Source organism: Sebastes umbrosus, chromosome 23 (genome assembly GCF_015220745.1).
Source record: "Sebastes umbrosus isolate fSebUmb1 chromosome 23, fSebUmb1.pri, whole genome shotgun sequence".
Lineage (NCBI taxonomy): Eukaryota > Metazoa > Chordata > Actinopteri > Perciformes > Sebastidae > Sebastes > Sebastes umbrosus.
Genome location: NC_051291.1, coordinates 18,144,755 through 18,161,136, shown reverse-complemented (window position 1 = coordinate 18,161,136; position 16,382 = coordinate 18,144,755). Strand labels below are relative to the sequence as shown.

At 41.5% G+C, this 16,382-nt stretch overlaps 1 protein-coding gene across 1 annotated transcript in view; it reads left to right on the top strand.

The window, feature by feature from the left end:
• pdzrn4 (PDZ domain containing ring finger 4) overlaps nucleotides 1-16,382 on the top strand; it is a 45,303-nt gene that overhangs the window by 18,695 nt on the left and 10,226 nt on the right. Inside the window, exons 2-3 of the mRNA XM_037759825.1 lie at nucleotides 9,850-10,121; nucleotides 11,049-11,151. Of these exons, the coding sequence (XP_037615753.1) occupies nucleotides 9,850-10,121; nucleotides 11,049-11,151 (375 nt within the window). The remainder of the gene's footprint in view (nucleotides 1-9,849; nucleotides 10,122-11,048; nucleotides 11,152-16,382) is intronic.

The window sequence follows — 16,382 nt, the reverse complement described above, 5'->3', positions numbered from 1 at the left end:
CTTGAACCCTGTTGCCATAGCTTATCACACACACACACATACCCCAATCCGCCGCTACTACTACCAACACAAACACACATCTCTCGCACCCCCTTTCCACTCTCTCGTCATCTGATTTGCATTTTGGTTAACACTCTAATTGCCTCTCATTAAATACCTTGTCACTTTGATTAATTGGTGCGATGCAGAAATGTAAAACAGCAGAGCGTTACAATGCATAGTGAACAGCTTCTGATTGGGGAAAGACGAACAAGCGAAGGTTTGAAAATGCACATTAGAGGTGAAATCTCACTAACTCCTCACACACTTTTAAGTTGAGTCAGGGTTTTTCTATTCCTGGAGTGAATCTGTTAACTTCAGGAACAGATAAGAGTTATACCCGAGGTTCAAATTTAGCATTTTGACTCAGACGTAGGTGCTGACGAACCTTCCTTTGGCCCTCGCAAGCCGTCTCTCCTCTCAAAGGGATCACATCACAGCACAACAGCAGTCATTTAGCTACCCCACAGAGGCATCATACTCAGCTTGAAATTGACTATAATTGTAGTGAATTATACATTTTAGCCACTCTCAGCTGTGGGGGTCTCTATATCCTTTGAAATGGCAGGTGCTGTAATTGTACAGTAGCCTAAGTGAGAGGTAATATAAAGAGTTGTTGTTCTTTTCTTTCACTCTCTGACTTCCGACCAAAGTCATAAGGAAACTAAAGTTCACTGAAAAAGTAGCATGTAATCTTACAAAACCTTCACAAACAAAAGTTCTAGAACTTAAAGAGAAATTCCCTATTTTTTTTAGTTAACAGCGGGAGATGCTGACGTGGCACTTGCCACCTTCGTTGAGGAGAGTCAGGGCAACTTCCAAGCTAAAAAAAAAAGCATTGCAGAGCAAGTAGTGCAAACATCCTAAAGCTTTGCAACTAAACTTTAGTTTTAGATCATTTCAAAACTTGTATCTGAGTCCAACCTATGGTGACCAGACGTTCCGGTTTGTCCGGGATTGTCCCGGTTTCAAGCTGGGTGTTCCGTGTCCCAACAAATATCTGTAAAACACTCAAATGTCCCGATTTCCAACAGTCACTACCAAATTGTCCTGGTTTTCACCACAATTAAAATAATAATTGTATTATACTTCTTTTTAGCTAACATAGATGTATCATGTCCCACTCATTAACCCAATATAATCACATGCAATACAATCAATGTGTCGTTGACAAGGCTTTAAGAGCTCCAGGAAGCTTACTCCTTCCTTCGTAATGTACCCGGCAATGAAAATACTGCGTTCTGAACACACTGCAAGAGTACATTTTCGGTCATGCACAGTGGAAATGCAGATAAAAAAAGATATTAAGACGGCCAGGCAGCAATATACAATAGCTGGCAGAGTATGTGTCACAGTCTGCCATTTGGTCGGCAGTATGCGCTTGTGCACACTGTCGAATACCGTGTGTTTAGTTTGTAAAGGTATCTGACAATCAATAATTATATTACACCAAAGCAATCCTTGTGTTTTGTGTTTACTAGTATTATGCAGTTCTCAAATAAACTATGTTATGTCGGATTTTTGGGAGAGACGGAACATGATTTTGGTCTGTTGGGGTGCTGTCCATGGTGCTGAAAGTTGCACTCGGTAGATGTGCTAAATACTGAGGTGGCCTAATTGTCCTCCATCCTAATGACAACGCCTATGGTGCTTGCATAAATGCATACATGTACGTGTGTGCATGAACAATGGTCCCCATCTGGAGGTTTATATTATAATATGGTAACCCTAGTCCAACCAAAAGTAAACAAAGAAGTTAGCCCCCTGGATTAGCAACTGGCTGTAGGCTAGCTAACTGCATAGGTCAGGGGTCAGCAAGCTTTACTACAAAAAAAAGGATCGTAATATTACGAGGATAAAGTCATAACTTGATGAGAATAAATCAAAACCTTTCGAGAAAAAAAGTCGTAACATTACGAGAATAAAGTCATAACTGTACGAGAAAAAAAGAAAATAACACGTAAAAATACTACTTTATAATATTATGACTTTATTATCATATTACGACTTTTTTCTCGTAAACCTATGACTTTAATCTTGTGATATTATGACTTTATTCTCGAAATCTCAGATTTCTTTTTTTTCCTCAATGTGGCCCTAATACTTCGTCGTACCGTTGTACCATAGACCTACAACAATGAGAAATAAAAATTCAAATGTTAACAAAAAACAGTTATTCATTTCCATTTTTATAAATCCACAGGGAGCCACTTGAAAGGGGCTGAAGAGCCGCAGGTTGCAGACCCCTGGCATAAGGGCAACTTGTTAACCAAACTAGCTGCCTTAAGTTGCCTGTGAATCCTTCATTGACCATTTTCAAATAGTTTAGAGTTACATAATGTTGAACTTTGGCTGATAGTACAGTAGAATGTTTTGTATGAAAACAAAGAATGGGATAAAAAAAAGGTTTGTTTCCACCCCGTCCATTCTGTTTTGCTATAGCTTGCCTCGGGCGCATTCATCAATATCAACGTGGTATTCTCATCCCACGCAAGGCGAGGGGGTCAATGTGATTCACTTGACCGAGCATGGCCCACCAGTTGCACAGCCTGCCACTCAAATTTATGAAACCATCATCTTCTTTGCCTTCCGCTGCACCGGGTGATATTGCATGTCAGAGACTTTTATTATTGAAATGAGACATTTATGACAGTGAGCCTTCGCCACACGAGAGCGGCCTCCTGAACCGTCTCGACGCAGCTGAAGGAGGAAGAGTAAATGAGATTTGACAGATTATTGGAGCGCGCCACCTGCGCTTCCTCACTCATCACAATATGCCAATTTCAATGTAAAAACAATCTTGCTTGTATTGAGCTGAAGTTCACAAAAAAGAATCATGATCTGGGGGATTTATGGAAGAAAGCGGTGCTGCTGGTGCTGAACGCCGTGGCTCCTCGGAGGGAAAACGAGGTCGGTGTTGAATAGGCAAGGGGGGTCTCTCGGCAGCTTATTGTTTCGTGGTCCATTGTAAGCCTATTCAGTCTGAGACGCTGCCATTATTCAGCCAAACACGGCTAATGCAAACAACCGCATTGTAGAGCTGTATTAAGTCTGTGGGGAGCTGATGTAATTCTTAAACTGTATGTTTGTCTGCTTCCATTTGCTCACAATGACACCATATCTGTCAGATTTAGCTGCGAGGGTTGAGTGGTTTCCGTCACGCTCTTATCTCTGCGCACACCCATTCTCATGTACACACACAAATAAATTCTTATCTCCGGGCTTTCCTTATCGCTCCTGTTTGTATTCAAAAGTGGAAACAACACGTAGCCGTCTTAGCGGCCGACCGATTCAACCCTGTGACACATTTAAAGGTTGACACGAGCCCTCTCTCTCTCGAGCATATTGAAAGCCTCAGGCCCGGCACTGATTGGCTTTCACTGTGCTACTTTCAACCCCCGTCTCAACACATGTACCACACACCACGGTCCGCTAGTAACCCCGTATAGTCAATGATGTGTGTAATTGGTGCATCACAGGCAGCAAAAAGTGACATTAATAGCTGGTCTGAGAGACTCGCCGTTTGCTATCCGCGTGACCTCAAAAGTCTTTGTGGAGTTATGTCAGGAGGTGGACTATCAAAGAATAATGTGCCAGACTTTCAGGGCACAGGAGGTACAAGAGGAGACAGTGCTGTGAATTAAGGCGGTCTATCGCATTATTCTGCCCCACAAAGCTGTAACGCACCAATTTGGTCCAACCGTGTCTGACGTTTTGACATTTCTTTTACCTTATAAAGTAAATTAGAGGTGAATTTACCTACTTTTCCAATGGATGTATTATAAGAACTGGATACCAGACAACCCTAAACATGAGTTTATGGTCTCAATCGCTAGTTTCAAGTCTTCTTCAATACAGCATGATGTTCATTTAGTAAATTATGGTCCCATTTAGAATCAAATGGACTCTAAAGCAGGGTATACTGTAGGGCGTGGCTACCTTGGGATTGACAGGTCGCTACCACGGCATGGTCCAGTCTGGGGGGTTGTCCGTGTTTTCGTCTTAGAACTTTATCCCCTTCACTGTGTGTTTTTCAGTAAGTTAATTGTGACATTTGCCAAAACTGTCTCATTCAGCGTTCGGTTGTACTTAGCTCCACCCTCTCCTCACTTCTGGTTGCTGAAAACCAAGATGGCAACGGCCAAAATATCGAAGTCGAGGCTACGTCTACTTCCTATATACAGTCTATGGTTTTAGATGAATTATTTAAAAGATGGAGCCCGTTCATTCTAATGAGAATTGCTCACCTGGCGCATACGCCAAAACAGTTTTCTAGCTTCCGGGTTTACCTCCGGGGTATTTACGGTTCTTCTGCTGGCCCTGCCTGCGAGTTCCCGCTCGGTCCGTAGACTTTACATTGTGTGATAACGTCACAATTTTTAAATCACTTTTCTTGGCTTGAGGAAAGTTTTACAAATTTAAAACCTCCATGGATCAAAACATCATCACATAAAGGGTCATAATTGACCTTGTTGGCAGTTTGAGATGTCCTTTCAACAGTTTTACAGATGTCTCTTTTACAATGGTGGTCTATGGGGAAAATGCTTTTTGGACCACAGGGGATTTTTTGTCTGCAATACCGCAAGTGGCCACTGGAAAAAATTGGAAGCAAGGCTGAGCGGCGTCGTTTCCAGGTCTTATTATACATCCATGACTTTTCCGTAACTAGGTCATTTTTGATGAATCACACATGTTGGTACTTCCGTTTGTTATACCACAGAAATTAGGAAGTAGCTAAATCCAAAACATGATAAAAATAAAAAGTAACACCGGCTAACTAGTCGGGCTAAACGGTAGTGTATGAGTAATGTTAGCTGTAATTGCCCTCTAAACTTCTGAATTAATTTATTTTCTTTTGTCAATACTGCGTTTGCCCTGCTCCCTTGAATCAGAATCAGAATCTGATTTATTGCCAATTAGATTCTCACTTATAAGGAATTCGCTTTGGCGTTTGGTGCATACAAAGCATAAGCATAGCAAGAGAACATAAAAACAAAAGCAATACAAGTACTGCAAAAGTCAAGAAGCATAAATATAGAATAGAAAAATTATAATAAAAACAAGAAAAAATACTATAAATATGTAGGCAATATATCTGTTTTAAAATGAAAGAGCTGAAGAGTTTTAGAAGTTGTAGTTTTGTGCAGAAATGTGCAAAATGTTGTGCATAGGGATGTCCAAAAGTTCACAGCATGAAAGTATAAATAGAATATGTGTAATCAATGTATAGGCTACAGAGATTATGGTCCAAAGGATGTGTGTTAATGTATCACATAGAGCAGGGATGTGCAGACATGTTGAGGTGTTGTTGCTCTAACCTGAAAAAAGGGCAAAATGATGCAAATATTGTGCTTGCCTTACTTCACAGAGACCGTATGACTCAGAGAAGCTGGGTCAACTTTAGAATCCAATTCAGTTCATTTCAATAAAAAAAAAAACTTTAGGCTATTCATCCCTGAGGGACAATTAGTTCCTGGCCATACAAGATAAAAAAGAATGGAAATAATCACAACACACACAACTACAGCCGGAACATAATAAAACTGCATAATAAGTAAAGTGCAAGGACTGAAACCACCAGATAAAGGAAGAAGTAATGATGCTCTATGAATGAGCTTCTCATTACTATTCTGAATGAATGTTTTTACCACAAACTGAGCGGCTAAATGGTCTCTCTTCTATGTGAATTCTCATGTGTCTCTTTGCATCTGCTTTACGACAAAAACATATGCCACAAACTGAGCAACTAAAGGGTTTCTCTTCTGTACGGACTTTTGTGTATTGACCCATGTATTTCTCTTTCCATTTCTGCTAAATCTTTTGTTTCAGATCATATTGACTGTCCATAATTAGGTCTTAAGATATGTGACTATTTTTATATAAAATATTTCTTTTACATTCAGATAAAAGACAAAGAACATGCAATAAATGTATCAAGGAGTAATAACAGACATACAGTACAAAGTGGGCAGATAACAAGCAAATGGCATTTTCAGTAAAGGCTGCAGATCGATGATGACACACTGAACACGTAATCTTCAGTATATTCTGCCCTCCCAAACTGTAGCACACCACTTTGAACCCTGACCTTTAAAGGAAGAGTGTGTGGACAGACAAGAAGCTTTGTGTTTAGGGCTACTGGGAATCATTTTTTATTGGCAATAGTAACCTTTAACTTGAGAGGTATATGAAGGCTGTTGGTTCATTACAGCCGTCCCTACGGACTATCGTGAACTCTACTATTTTTAGTGTTCCCGCAGAGCTTTCGCCGATTGTGTCGGATGATGCAATGAATTGATATTGTCTCTCCGTCGGCTTGGTCACAGGAGCGCGATCGAGTTATGAGAAAGGGAGCTTCTAATCAAAATGAAATTACTGTTTGATATTGATGGAATCCGCGCACCTACACGTCTCAGTACGGATGTCGTACTTGCACATATAGCTTCCATGCATGCTTGCCTACTCACACACACAGATGGATAGAGAGGAAGATCCCACTACTGTGACCAAATTAAACAGTTGCACGAGTAAACAATAATATAAGAATAATAGGAAACCGCAAAGAAAAAGATTATATCAGTGGGCTACATCTGGCTCTGAGAAGTGAAGCCAATGCGGAAGTACCTTAAACTTGCATTCTTTCTAATGGCCAGCAGGGGGCGACTCCTCTGGTTGCAAAAAATAAGTCAAATTGTATAGAAGTCTATGAGAAAATGACCCTACTTCTCACTTGATTTATCAATCACTAGTTCAATAGAGCATGATGTTCATTTAGTAAATTATTGTCCCATTTAGAGTCAAATAGACCATAAAGCAGGGGATGCTTTAGGGCGTGGCTACCTTGTGATTGACAGGTCGTTACCACGGTGTTGTCCGGTCTGGGAGTTTTCCGCTTCTTCGTCTTAGAACTTTAACTTTTGCACAGTGTTTTCAGTTCATGAAAGTTAATTTTCGTTGCCTGAAAATGTCTTATTCAGCGTTCGGTTGTACTTAGCTCCACCCTCTCGTGTCACTTCTGGTTGCAAAAAAACAAGATGGTGACAACCAAAATGCTGAACTTGAGGCTTCAAAATGGCAGTACACAATCACCAATGAGTGATGTCATGGTGACTACATCCACTTCTTATATAGTCTATGGATTATACACAGAACAGAAAATGAAATGGTATGGAAAATGTTTGATTATGAATCACTTTGTCGTTGAAGATTTAATTCAGAATGTGTGATAAAAATGGAAAATAGAATGGCAACTAAGAATATATATTACAGAATGATTTAAAATCTGCCAGTCATGAAATCTGTATGTGGACATAAAGAAAAAAAAATCTGTGAATGATTTTAATTCGGAACCATTTCTCCCCAATATACATCTCAATTGTCTCAAAGCTTTTAAAAGACCTTCTCCAACTTGTCTACTCCTCTTTATCTCCTCATTTGTGGTTTAATTATCCCTAATGCTTTGTAAATTCAGCGTGTAGGATGTACAAAATGTGTGTTGCGCGCAAACATGTACACACACACGCATAAAACCTCTCGCGTTCTGAGCCATTATCCCCGGTCTTTGTCACATCTGCTGGCTATTAATCAGCCCCCAGTTAGCTCATCAACAGGCAGATTGAATGGAGGAACAACAGCAGGTAAACACACTGGCAGGTGTAGCCGCGCAATCACTTCCTGCTTTCCAGAGCATTCCCTCTGATTGGAGATTAATGTATCCATCTGGACCTCATTACAACTCAAAACTGTTGTGGAACTTTCTCCGCACTTGTTTTTTGTGATGGACATAGGTTCAGACAGGACAATAAAATGCAGTTAATGTGTGTGGAGGAGAACTTTAATGTGGCATAAACACAAGAAAGGTCATCAGGTTGGATGCAACCATAAGTTAATTGCCATCATAGCTGCAGATGGCGGTAGGATGTGGATTGATGGGCAGCTAAAGCCATTGGAACACATTGGACGCCCATGCAAGGTCTAGCAGGCCTATACCGACATCAAAAAAGATGACCATATACACCATTTCACCGGAAGTGCATTGCTAGGCAACAGCTTGGGTCCATGCTTACTTCCTGTAAGCTTACGCCATTTCAGCCCGTTCTCATTCCCAGGGCGTCAAATACCGAGGCTTTGTCACGGCCACTGGCGTTCGATACCGCTACACAAGGCACCCTTTAGCGCCGGTATGAAACCCGTTCCATTAACTACAATGTAAACCAATCCGCTGCAACAGTAAACGCTCAGCGAAAGTGCGCCTGGAGTGTGGTGACGTAGTTTAAAGAGCGAAAAGACACACCGGGTAGGCAGGAGAGGAGTTGAATGGGCCCAACAAACACAAGGCTTTCATCCAGGAGACCGCTGTATGTGTCCCGGGCGTCACGTTACAATCAGCTGTTGATTTGTGTCCCGTGTTCACAATGTTCAGTGTCATTTTAACTGCACAAATGTAGTAGTTTAAAGCCCAGCTATGTAGTTCTTTCCTAAACCTAACTATAGTGGTATTGATGCCGAAAATAAAATGGCGCCAAGGGCCGTGATGCCAAAGAAAAGGGCATGGTGCCAAGAGGCGGTATGTGACGAATTGGAATGACAATGTGTTGGCTATTCACATACACTGCAACAGGAAATAAATTGGGACACATCTGGAACGTTTACAACTGTGACATGGTCTATAATGCCATCAACATTATGTCCAATTTGCTGCTACTAAGCCCGTCCACCAGGTTAAAATATATACCAAACATTTCACAATGTAGCTATTCATATTTTTCAATTTGTTCTCCCAATAATGATGCTGACATTAGGCATATGCTTCCACATTTTAAGCCCTTGACAAACACTCTGACACACTGAAACATCCGAAATCAATGCAAACAATCAATTTCAGGACGTGACAGGCTGATAATGAACTTCACAGCCTCGGCACGCAGAGGTTAAACTAATTGGGTTATACATAAACGTATAGGTGTGTGTGTGTGTTTTCACACTGACAACTGCCAGTGTGACATCTCTTCTCCACTGATTCCCTCGTGGCTCAACCTTTTTCTGATTTGGCAAATTAAGTAGGCGCCGCTTGCTAAAAACTGACGCTCCCAACGGAGCATGGTCTACGCCCACCACTTTGCTGCTCACTTGCTTAAATCAGTACTATTGTTATTCTACGTCTAATGGGCTTAATGGTAGGAATGCAATGTAAATAATGCATTTGAGTTAGATTGATTTGAATATATTGGTGCAAAACAGAACAAGATAGAATGAGCTCATTAAAGAGTTTTTTCCTTCCTTCAGCAAATGCTGCAATCTTGTACATTATACAGTCTGTGTAAATTTGGCAAAAGGTTAGAGAAGCGCGTGCGAGGAGCTGGTCAGCAGTTAAAATGTCTGAGCCTGCTGGGAAAGTGTACCGTGTGGGTAAAAACAAGGGAGAATATGCAATGCGCTCCCCTCCATCAAGGAATTACTGCCAAAGTGCCCTTTATAAAAGCACTTAACTTGTAGTTGCTTTTACTGGAAGCTATTCAGCACCTAACTGTGGAGACGTGTACAAGTACTGCGAGGCTCCCAGGTGTGAATGTGAAACAGCTTGTTGCTGGAAAGAGCAGGCATGTCTGTCAGATCGTCCTTGGATGGATGGGGGTTTGAAAAATGGCAGTGTGATTTAATAAGTGTGCTTTCACTTTCTACCGACTAGTCTCCTCTTGTCAGAGACGGTATATATTGTAATTATTGTCACCGACAAGGGAATTCAGAACAGAATATGGTTTGCCTCTTTTTACCAGGGTGTCCTAATGATTTGGTCTCCTTGTCCTTCAGGTGAACGGGCGCAACTTCTCCAAGGTCGACCATGAGGAAGCAGTGGTGGAGGCCATCAGGCGAGACCCCATCGTTGTCCAGGTTCTCCGGCGAACCCCCACCAGAGCCACGGCCGCTGTTGCACACAACCACGGCGGCTCGTCACCGGACGTGTGCGTGGTGGACGTTTGCACGCAAACCGACATCACCTTCGAGCACATCATGGCGCTGGCGAAGCTTCGGCCTGCCACTCCACCCGTACCCGACATCTGTCCTTTCCTTTTGTCCGACAGGTGAGGGCAAACACTCTCTGTACAGATGTAACCAATGCAAGAAGTTTTCTAACCTTAACTATTCGAGGTCAATGCCTAACCTCAACCATCTCGCGAGAATTTCGCAACTTGTAGGTTACCTTCTAGACACAACAAAGTTTTCCATCTACTGAAATGTAGCTGGATGTACACACTGAAATGATAGGTTGAAAATTATTACCCCATATTTTGTTAACTGGAACCAGAAAATATTTTTTTCCAATCCCAAATGAGCCTGAAGCTTCCCGGAGGCTTCTCCGTCGTTCTCTTTCATTTCATGGTAGTAATTAAGCAGTTGTATCATAGTGTGGAAACCCCCAGCATAGCTGAGCACTTTGTCCCCACGATATCATTATGCGGAGCCAAACCCGCATGCAATAATTGCTTCTGTGTGCTACATCCATTTTCTTTAATGGGAGCTTTTGCTGGGCGATTAAAAGCCAATGGTCTGATGGAGCGGGCATTCTGGCGCTACGTCCATTCTGGGGCTATTTATAGGGCTTTGCTGGGCAGTAGATGAAATCAATTTGTCCTATAACACTACAAATCTGCCAGTCTGGGTCAATGATTATGGAGGGGAAGTTATCATGGTGACAATTTCCAGAGGTCATGGCTTTTATGGGGCGATCGGTTTATGTTTACACTGCTTGTTCAGGGTTTTGTTGCATAATGAGATAAAGATCAGGATATTTTATGGGCACTTTTTTGTTTAATTTTCTCCAAGAAAACCATTTAAAACATGCACTTAATTTAACTGGTATACGCTAACGTCATTCTCACACGGTAAAAGGCGATCAATACTTTATTGGCTTATTTCAAATTGGTGACAACGACCACGAAAACACAAGCATATGGGAACATACATTAACGATCTTTAACATAACTATCTCTACTTCTTTTTCTCTCTAGCTGTCATTCCATCCACACCATGGAGCATGAGTTTTACGAATGTCCAGAGTACCTGTCCAATATCCCAGCAGAGGTGGAGAGGACTGAAGAGTATGAGTATGAGGTACGGTTTTGCGTCTTTCTGCTGTATGAGTGTACGCTGTCCTGAGACAGTACAAAATGTTTTTGCTATGTTCTGTCCAAAACATGTGGGCAACCTCTGGTGCTGGGAAGTGAAGCCAATGCGGAAGTGCCTTAAACTTGCATTCTTTCTAATAGCCAGCAGGGGGCGACTTCTCTGGTTGGAAAAATAAGTCTGATTGTATAGAAGTCTATGAGAAAATGGCCCTACTTCTCACTTGATTTATTACCTCAGTAAACATTGTAAACATGAGTTTATGGTCTCAATCGCTAGTTTCAAGTCTTCTTCAATACAGCATGATGTTCATTTAGTAAATCATGGTCCCATTTAGAGTCAAATAAAGCAGGGTAGGGCGTGGCTACCTTGTGATTGAAAGGCCGCTACTACGGTGTTGTCCGGTTTGGGAGTTTTCCGGTTTGGGAGTTTTCCGCATCTTCGTCTTAGAATTTTAACCCTTTCACAGTGTTTTCAGTTCATTAAACTTAATTGTAACCTTTTGGTCGCCTAACAACGTCTTATTCAGCATTCGGTTGTACTTAGCTCCGCCCTCTCGTGTCACTTCTGGTTGAAAAAACCAAGATGACGACAGTCGAAAACCAAGAGGCTGAAGGCAAAAATGGCGAACTTGAGGCTTCAAAATGGCAGTCCACAAACCAATGGGTGACATCACAGTGACTATACGTCCACTTGTTATATACAAGTTTATGTCCACAACTATGTATGTGGTATGGTTGACCATCCAATGAAGGCATAAAATCACCCAAACATAGTTTTAAAAAAGCAGAAATATCAAAACATAAGCAAGTTGCGATGGGAATTTACCAACCACATTTATGCTCTCCAGAGGATGAACCTTTTCCATTTCAGACCATTCATCATTCATTGGTGGGCGCTAGAAAGGATGTTTTCAACAGACTTGTAGCTTGATAGCGACATACAGAGTAATCTGTTTTCCAATAAAGTATCAAATGATGATAATGCTGTATCAGATTCAGTGTTACTTGTGCAATAGAAATGCTTGTTGGGCTATTTGTAGCTTCAGATTTCCAAGCTACTCTAACTAGATTGAATGCAGTTGGACAAGAGACCACTGTTGTGTCAATAATAGACAATCTCAGGAGATAATCCAAGGCTAACCCTGACGTATGATGCTCACAAGTCCCACAGCAATACAAGAAAAATTGTCCACTGAAATAGTACAAGGAAATTGTCTGCCCCTTGTGAAAGCTGCATCTACGCTTTAGATTGTTCTGCGTAGCATAGCAAAGACCCTGGGTTTAAGACGGAAGGCCATCCTTCATATAATTGTACCAAAAGAAAATCCCTCTCTGAAAGGCCTCCCTGTTGAATTACCACTGTGTACCACTGTTTCATTCACAGGCGGTTAGTTTCCCTTTCATCATGCACTGTCCTTCAGAAATATTTGTGCCCCCTTTTCAGACAGCCACTTCAAGCTTAAGAGAAATTGTGAATGTTATGGGGTAATAAGCAAGCACTCACTGTTCGTCTGGGTGAGCTCAACCTTGCACTGATTAATCAATTAGATTATGTGCAGTTGTAGCTGGTGGGTTTTCTGCCATCTATTGTGTGTTTTTAATGAGTCTTATCTACTGTATTTCTAGAATTCAGTCTGGTTTATGTTAGACGGTACTCGAAATACTGTATAACACTGATACAGCTAAACCTCAGTCCTAAATAGAAGGCTTTTGCATTGCTATTAACGGCACAATTTGTGCTTCTTTTGCAAAACAACATGCATTAAAGCTGCATTTCTTTTAATAGTATATGGTACCTCCATGTGTTAATACATACAAGTCCATATTGCCGCTAATTACACACAGATATATTGAAGATGAAACATCTTTTCAGGATTAATATTTAATACATGACCTTATATGTACAGCCATGCAAGTGGTTCTTTGAGTCTATACTTAGGCACAACACTTTGCCGCCTAAGGACTAGGTCGGGGTGGTCGAAAAACACCGGACATTCGCCAAGGATACCGGTGTTCTTACCCCATGTGAAACCAAATAGCAACTTTGATTTATTTGTCACTTAAGTTACACCCCTTTCGGAGTTACCACAATCTTTTTTAAACCTAATTAAGTAGTTGTTTTGCCTAAACCTAACCAAGTCGATCTTTTCCTCAACCTAAGTAGTTTTGTTGCCTAAAGTTAAAGTTTATCTAAGTTGATTTTGAAAAGACTGTATGCATTAAACGACCGGAAGTTGACACGTGTTGATGGACATTCATCACCTGTTTCTGGACATTCGTAGGAAAACAACAACAACAACAAAAATGAGGAATAACTTTTCGTAAGATGTTGAAATACATTAACATTTGCTAATCACCTTAATACAGTCTGCACCCACAAGTGTCTGCATTGTAACAGATGCATCATGCCACTCAGATAGTGGCTGGACCTTGAGGTCATGTTAGGTGACAGTGATGGGTGACGTTTGCCACTATCGATGGTCCACCCTGGTTTAATAGGCACTTCCTGGTTCAGTGCACTGCATTGTGGGTCATTAGGATTCCTCTGCTGCCAGCTGTGGCCTTCTACCTTATGCCGTCATCTGGATGAGAGAGTCTCCGGCGTGTGTCAGAGGTGGGATAGGGGGGTGGGGGTGGAGGGCTGGTGTGTGGTAATAGCAGTAGTATCAGAACAAGGTCGGCTTTACAACACACACACACACACACACACACATACAGTCACCTCGCCACCCCATCCCTCCCCTCCTCCCCACCTGCCAGACGTCGTACACACACCAAATCAGCCGTCCTCACTTACCTCTGTCCATCCATGTGTATCTAACTGAAACACGAATGGCTTTCCTCTTGGATGAAACAGAATGGGGCTGCCATTCCCAGGAACATTACTTCTGACAGGTTTAGCTTCACTTCCAACTGATTGTCCACATGGGTACTCCTGCTGTCATACTACTACTACTGCTACTTCTGCCAAATCTGCCAAACTACTGCCAAGTAGCAGACAGCAGATGTAGAAAATGAGTTTCAGAGCTAACACTTTTATATCTTTGATTGTTAGCAAGCTACTCCAATTCCAATATCCACAGTTATTAAAAATACTGTCATGGATATCATGTTAAGTCGCAACCCCTTTTGGATAGTTATATATACTTCCCCGGCAAGGTAATGAATCATTTTAACATTGCATTTAAAGGTGCAGTGTGTAGGGTCTGGCAGCAACTAGTGGTGAGGTTGCAGATTGCAACCAACTTATTGACCTTTTCCCATGTGCCAAGCGTGTAGGAGAGCTACGGTGGCTGACGTGAAAATGTAAAATGGCCCTATCTAGAGCCAGTGTTTGGTTTGTCCATTCCAGGCTACTGTAGATACATGGCGGCCGGCTCCGTGAAGAGGAGCCGCTCCCTATGTAGATATAAACGGCTCATTCTAAGGTAATGAAAACACAATGATTCTTATTTTCCGGTGATTATACACTAAAGAAAAACAGACTTATTGATATTATTTTCAATTTCTGCCAATATATCCCCCAAAATGTTTCACACTGTTCCTTTAATGATTTCTCTGTTTGATCATCAGCTTACACACAGAGCTGTTAATGAAGTGACAACAGAAAACAGCAGTTAGCTGTTTGCCGGATTAGTCAAAATAAACCATGTGTTAACTATGGATTATCAAAGGCTGCGGTTTATTAATAAATACAAGGGTGCACGGGATGCTACGAGATTAAAGAGTCTTTTTGAGCTTTTGTCAGTGCAAGTTGAGAAGGGGGATAAAATAAAGAAGAAAGTACCACTTTTTATAAATCATAAATGAAGAATGGTCAACACCAATGCAGCACAGGCCAAAATATCCAGTCTCTAGTATGGGCCAAGCACCAAAAATCCTAGATAATATTTTCATCACTGGCTGATAAATGCCTACATCTTTCAAAATCTACATCCCCAGTTCTTAATGCAGGTTTATGTTTAAAAATCAATACTCTTTAACCCAATCCAAGATATCCCGATGACATCATCTGGGTTATTTTGTCACACTCTAAAGAGCTGCCAACGCTAAATGTGTTGAGGTTGTCAGCTGCCATGCTCCCATAATGTACTACCAAATTGGTTTGCATATAGACCAAGTAGCACCAAAACAGATGAGAAAATCTGAAAGAAGCCAAACGTATCAATGGGAAACCTCTCATTTCTGAGCTTTTCCTGGCTGACTGAATTATCATCACTACGCTCTAAAGACTGTCGCAATAAAATAGTGGCATCTGAAAGGATGTCATCATCTCCAATGGGGAAACAATGAGCCAATGAACATTAGGCACGGCAGTCATTTTCTTTTGAGTGAAACATGAAGTAAGTGCATATTAGACTGAAAATGTTACAAACAGATGTTTAATGTGGCTCTAAAAGGCAGCACGCCACCTATTGTCACATTCTTAATAGTAACATGTGGTGAATTTGTCCCATTTTAAAATTGGAAAACCACATATTGTAAATTAAGAAATTCCATCAATTGTCCCAATGCATTTTAAACCACATGAATTTTGTTGGGCCATAATTTAAACAGATTAAGATCCAATCATCACAAATGGAGCCGCCTCTACAGTTTCAGCACCCACGGCTCCGTGCGTCTTCACTAGTGCGCTTCACAGCGCGATAACTGACTCCAGTAATCCAGCATATCACCCCAATGTGCACTGACATAAAGGCGTTAATGCTCTCTGATCTCACTGTATGCAGCTGTTATTTCACTGTCAGGGAGTGTACAAATCAGCCAGTGTACTAAACTGGGCGGGTAGTCAAGACCAGCGCACGGAGTAACAATATTACAAACTCCTAACACACCCCAACCTTTGAAGGTCAGGACTGTCTGCACAAGGGGTTAAATGCCACAGAAATTAATTACTTCCCCTGTCAATCACTGCTATCGTGGTTTCCCATGACAGAAAAAAAAGAGCGCCGAGACTTAATTCTTACCCCCAACCCCTCATCCCCCATCTTTTTTACCCCACTCCCCTCCTTTCACAACTTCACAGCGCTGAAATGAATTTGGCAGCATGGGGTTAATAAAGATTACCCCTTGAGTTATCTTTATGTGATTACCTTTATACACGGCAGACATCAAAAGGAAGCCGGCAGCGAGTCGGGCTAAATTTAGAGACATTTCCTGTGGGACGGGACGAGACGGTTAAATGCCATCGCTATAGCCATCAAAGACCTGCCCCTG